We start from the raw sequence: 5589 nt of genomic DNA, 5'->3' as shown, positions 1-5589 counted from the left end.
GCTTGTAGTCAAAACAAGATAGTTGAAGATGTCTGTGTTTGTGACCGACGGGATAACTTCCTTACTAAGCTGTGCACTTGGTATACAATAGGGATCGCCAACATCCGCTATCTTTGTCAGGTACCTTCGTTTATCACTCACTTTCAATAGCTGTGCGTGCTGAGTCTGCTGACTAAGACAAACATCACTAGATGAATCCTATCAACAACAGCCATGCAATAGTAACAGCACTACTATGTATTCGCATTGATTTCATACCATATTCACTATCTAAACAGTCATTACCACTTCGGTTACCACAATCATAGGACCACGCGTATAACAGGTGGTACAGCAATATGGCGGCGGAGGTGTGTCAGTCAACGTCATTTACGGTTACCATGGATATGCAAACGCTCTATCGATGTGCAGTTTTAATTTATTTATACTGCCATCATAAATATTCCATCACCCATCAAAAATTAATTGTGCGACTCATTGTAATTTCAACACCTGGCTTCACCCGCACACAAAAAAATTACACTGTAGCTATCTACCAAAATACTGTACTATTTTGACACTAATACTACACCATAAATATTGAGCGTTAATTTAAGCATAATAGGTGAATTTTTGAGCAGTGCAGCATAGCATAATAGGTAAAATTATGAGCATTATCGGCGGGTCCCTACTTATTAATATCAACTTTTTATAACATGCAGTAAATAAATAAAGTATCACACTGTAATAATGGAAAGAATGGTGCTGAGTGTATGAGGCTATAATAATTACAATAAACTCATGCCTCTATAATAAATTTTAACCTAAGTAAGAAACTACATGTAGCACTCATTTTATTTATTACAGTGCAAGTGTTGAAGGTTTGTAGCCCAGTAGGCCTGGTCCTACAGCCTGGTTAAAGATGTTGTGTTAAATATATTTTACTGAGTCTTTAGCTTTGTTCTGCCTAATACCAGGTATGTTACAGGGCAAATTTTGGAAACTATTAGACTGCTCAGAAATTACCAAAAGTGGCAATTTCTGGCAACCAGAAGTTACCAATTTTAGCTACTTTTGAGCTGCTCAAAAGTAAAAATAAGCCAATTTTGGCAGGTTTATAGTTGTCCATAATTGCCATTTTTGTGTAACTGCAAAGTTGCCAAAATTGGAAGCTTCCAAAGTTGGTAAATTCAATGATTTAAAGTTACCAAATCTGGCAACAAACACGCTGTCACTTTTATACAGGACAGTTAACAAATTAATTGTGGGATTTAGTTTGCCAAAAGTGGCAAATATTTGGATTGTTTCTGGGTGTGTTACAGATCACATTTTACCAAAATGGCAATTTCTGGTAACCAAAAAAGGCAATTTCTGGTAACCAAAAAAGGCAATTTCTGGGTATGTTACAGATCAAATTTTACCAAAAATGGCAATTTCTGGTAACCAAAAATGGCAATTTCTGGGTGTGTTACAGATCACATTTTACCAAAATGGCAATTTCTGGTAACCAAAAAAGGCAATTTCTGGTAACCAAAAAAGGCAATTTCTGGGTATGTTACAGATCAAATTTTACCAAAAATGGCAATTTCTGGTAACCAAAAATGGCAATTTCTGGGTATGTTACAGAACAAATTTTACCGAAAGTGGCAACCAGAAGTTACCAATTTTGGCTACTTTTGAGCTGCTCAAAAGTGAAAATAAGCCGATTTTGGCAGGTTTATAGCTAGTTGGAATATTTGGCAATTTTGTGTAACTTCAAAGTTGCAGAATTTAGAAGTTTCCAAAGTTGGTAGCTAAATTCAATGATTTAAAGCTACCAAATCTGGCAACAAACATACTGTCACTTTTATACAGGACAATTAACCAATTAATTGTGGGATTTAGTTTGCCAAAAGTCGCAAATTTTGAATTATTTCAGAATTGTCCAAAACCACAAGTTGTGATAAACAAAATTTACCACTTTTGGTGACATTCTACGTACGTAGTTGCCACTTTTAAGCTATGCAATAGTTTTCCAAAACAGAAGTTCTACTATAAGTAGCTAACTTTTCAACCGCAGTTATCTCAAGGTCACCAATACTGAGATTATTCCATAATTCCCCAAAATTGGCATTGCCTTTGTTGCTTTAAGCAGAAGCTAATGGTCCTCAAAAACCACCTAATCTGGGACTTGGTGTAATTCTTTATAATAACATATGCAATCTTGTAAATGAATTGATTTGAAAGCAAATTTGATTAAAGCACTTAAAAGCAGTTTCTACAGTACACAGCTATAAGAAATTTGAAGTTTAATGTTCTCCATATCGTGTCCGCTTCTTAATAACCCTTTTACATCTACGTTTGGCCAATGGTGTAAATTCTTTTAATCTTTTGTCATCATGTTCATCCTCTTCATTAGTCTCTTCTTCATTATTTGATGATATAGGAGATATAGTGGCCTCTATTTGTTGTCTTATCTCCCACTCTTCCTCAGCTTCTTCCTCAGCTTCTTCCTCACCATGACTTTGCATCTCTACCGATTTCCTATTGGAGCTACTAACTGCATCTGAACTTGTAGCATTCTTCAACTCAGAAATGGAAGCTCCTTCTCCTTCAAACTTCCTGTAAATTTCTTTCAGCACTATTCTTAGGCATTCTGACCATTCACCTACAATACAACAGAACTATCAAACAATTATACAATAAATAATACTGACCTTTGTATTGTGTTGGAACCTCTCTAGGATGATTAAAAGGCACTGTATTAGGCCACCACTCAGGCTGGTCTCCTTTCCAATCAATACCAAAATCTTTTCCAATTCCTACAATGACTGAGCTAAGTGTCCTTCCATTCATTTCATCAATTGGTTGAGGCAAAGCAGGAAGAATCAGCTTTGGAGATGAAACATCCTCTTGAGACTCCTCTTGAGGCTGATGTTTTAGAACTTCAAGAAATTGAAGTTTGTTATCTTTTACAATGGAAGCCATTCGTTTGTCTCCAGCAACGCAAAGACCTCCAGTCCAAGGTGTAGCATAAACAAACAAGCTTGGTATTCCATACGTCTCAAGGTCTCCAATCTTCTTAGTAATAACATCAATTCTCCTTTTAGAGTCCCTTGAAATCATCTTGTTTTTAGAAGCCATTCTTTTCCGCCAATAGTTGCCAAATGCCATAGGTTGTGTGATAGTGTAAATTTATAGCTGAAAACGGCTGATCCTTGCAAAACAGCAAGTTTAAACAGGTTAGACCAGTCTTTAAGCAAAATAAATTATGCTACAAAAGTCTTTATTGACTTTAAGGAATTATGCACCTTTTTACTATAATTACTTCAAAGCAGTTTTCCTCACATGACATACACTTTCAAGTTTTACAATCCAATCAACACTTCTGAGTAGCATTATACTTAATCTCTATGAATCACAAATCTGCACATTTGAAGGGCCATGAAGATAGGAAGGAGTTTCCAGGTCAAGAAAACTTCAGGAGTCAAAACTTCAGGAGTCAAATCTTTACCAAATCCAAAGCTTCAGTCATCTACATTAGTTTATCAAGAAAAGGTATGTACTTACATAACTGGCAAGTACTATATTACGTAGTTTGATTCCCATAGGTCTGTGCACTGCCTAAAGATATAGTTTACTACCAAACTGTACTTCAATCAGAAAGGTTTATACCCCTGAGCAAGCAATGGTATGCCATAGCAGATTGCTTTGAAAATGGACAGCTCAAGTCAGAGTACTGTTTGATAAAGAAACTGAAGTTTCATTCCATGTCAAAGACCTCATTTTTATTTACCTGCTCATGTCAAGAATCAAAAGTACTAAGCGATGGGTTGATGTGCACCTCTCCAATAATCACGGAAAACTACAGCGCATTTTGCTTAAAGGAGGAGTCACAATACTGCATTCATCGTTCGACCATTTGTAAGCTTCAGAGCCATCAGGGAGGTTCAGAACAAGCTAATGATGAAGAAGATAGTGGTGTTAAGGAAGCTCAGCAAATAGTGGTATTGAGCATAAGTCCACTGTGTGTTGCCGTTGTTTCAGGTACGCACACTTTATAGTTTATACTGACATTTGCTCATTGTTTACATACACATACTGTGTTCTGACCCACTAAAGCTTTACATCAAAGAAACAAAGTGTGCAATAACTAAGTTATGCCAGGGATATAACTACCAGTTATTGCACTGAGAAACATTTGAAGTGCATGTGTTGATGATAATTACTATTAAATAAGAAGTGCTCAGATGAGGATAGCATTTTTTAGTTATTACCTATTTGGGTTTTTTGACTGCAAACTAGCAAAGCATTTAAAATCACCTATACATATGTAGCTGATCTGCTTTGCTGGTTACTAAACACAATAATTGTAACTTGAAAAGCAAGACTAATCACTATTATTATTGATGAACAAAGGTGGTGGGTTAGAATCCAGTTATATCATATGCAAGCACTCATATGATATCAATGTTATTTACACTCAACCTCGGCTTTTGCCCTCTGTATTGTGTAATAGCATTGATGTCACATCTCATGCTTGTGATATAAATATATAACTTTTTATATGATAGAAGATGAACAGAGTGCAGGCCTGATAATGAAACACAAAAGAAACAGTTCAACCTACAAATGTATTGTATGTACCGATCCACAGTGCGATCATCTCAAGGTGAGCAGTGTAGTGGAAATTTAAATAATATTATACCGTAGAAGTGGAAATATAAAATTTGGTGTTTGGCCTTGTTTTAGCTGTTGGCGTCATTTTAATTTGTCGATCTCTAGAAAGCAGTGCTTTGGTATAAAGACCTTGTTGAATTGATGCGGCTTGGCATTATTTTAATTTGGCAATTTGGTCGGAAATTGCCAAACTGCCAAATTAAAGTCACTGCCAAATTTTCTGAGTAAACGGTATTGCATCAATTGAAGGATATTGCAAATCACACACAGTGTACTATATGGTTGTAAATTGTTTTGATAAAATTTTATTACCTTGCAGATGTTCGAAGAATGGAGAGAAAGATCTGAGTTCACACCTGATGAGGACACTGATGATGGCAAGGTAGATGAAGTACCCACTGCAGTGTCATGGAAGAAAATACCTTATCCACTCTCAAAAGTGCTACAGAGTCGTGTAGCTGAGCATGAAGGAGGAAATTGGATGTTCCCAATGCATTTGCCACCCTTCATTTCAGGTACAATTAATTGTCTACAGAGCATGGCAATCAGCATATGTGTATCAGTAACTTACATTGAATGCTATTTTAGATGAACATTGTAAACATGGAAATTCATGGAATCAAAATGATCCTATTGCAAATAATTGGATTGCTGGTACAGGTGTTGTGATTTATAAGCAAAACCTTGCTATGCATGACAAGACAAGGAAAGTGTACTACAGGCCAACTGTCGGGGATTGTTCATGTCGATACAACTTTGATGGGCAAGATTGCTTACTTTTTAATTTAGATAACAAGAGGTTATTTTACTATGGAATGCTGTTTAATTATTTGCACCTCATGATTGAAGGAAGAAACCCACTGATAGCTTACCAAAGGTACGTTGCATCTGTGTTCCTTCTATGACTGCACTTTGAGAAATATTATACTTTTGTAAACTATATACTTTTAC

General features: G+C 36.1%; 2 protein-coding genes across 2 annotated transcripts; one reads left to right on the top strand and one right to left on the bottom strand.

Moving 5' to 3' along the window:
• Nucleotides 1–2245: 2245 nt before the first annotated feature.
• LOC136258694 (uncharacterized) lies at nt 2246–3089 on the bottom strand. The gene is made up of 2 exons (XM_066052040.1): nt 2676–3089; nt 2246–2626 (listed from the first exon to the last, which is right to left on the bottom strand). The coding sequence occupies exons 1-2, from the start codon at nt 3082–3084 to the stop codon at nt 2268–2270; spliced, it is 768 nt and encodes a 255-aa protein (XP_065908112.1). The 5' UTR covers nt 3085–3089; the 3' UTR covers nt 2246–2267.
• Nucleotides 3090–3794: 705 nt separating this feature from the next.
• On the top strand, nt 3795–5204 carry LOC136258335 (uncharacterized). The gene is made up of 4 exons (XM_066051657.1): nt 3795–4005; nt 4533–4630; nt 4958–5121; nt 5174–5204. Exons 1-4 carry the CDS (start codon nt 3795–3797, stop codon nt 5202–5204), a joined length of 504 nt encoding a protein of 167 aa, XP_065907729.1.
• Nucleotides 5205–5589: the final 385 nt, after the last annotated feature.

Source organism: Dysidea avara, chromosome 6, assembly GCF_963678975.1.
Source record: "Dysidea avara chromosome 6, odDysAvar1.4, whole genome shotgun sequence".
In the NCBI taxonomy this organism is placed as follows: domain Eukaryota; kingdom Metazoa; phylum Porifera; class Demospongiae; order Dictyoceratida; family Dysideidae; genus Dysidea; species Dysidea avara.
The sequence above is the reverse complement of the archived record's forward strand: the minus strand, read 5'-3'. Positions and strand labels throughout refer to the sequence as shown.

Coding starts and splice junctions, on each gene's coding strand:
- LOC136258694 (XM_066052040.1), bottom strand. CDS start 3,084: ATGATTTCAAGGGACTCTAAAAGGAGAATTGATGTTATTACTAAGAAG. Junction 2,627..2,675: donor GGTTCCAACACAATACAAAG/GTCAGTATTATT, acceptor GTTGTATTGTAG/GTGAATGGTCAGAATGCCTA.
- LOC136258335 (XM_066051657.1), top strand. CDS start 3,795: ATGTGCACCTCTCCAATAATCACGGAAAACTACAGCGCATTTTGCTTA. Junction 4,006..4,532: donor GTGTGTTGCCGTTGTTTCAG/GTACGCACACTT, acceptor TTTATATGATAG/AAGATGAACAGAGTGCAGGC. Junction 4,631..4,957: donor CACAGTGCGATCATCTCAAG/GTGAGCAGTGTA, acceptor ATTACCTTGCAG/ATGTTCGAAGAATGGAGAGA.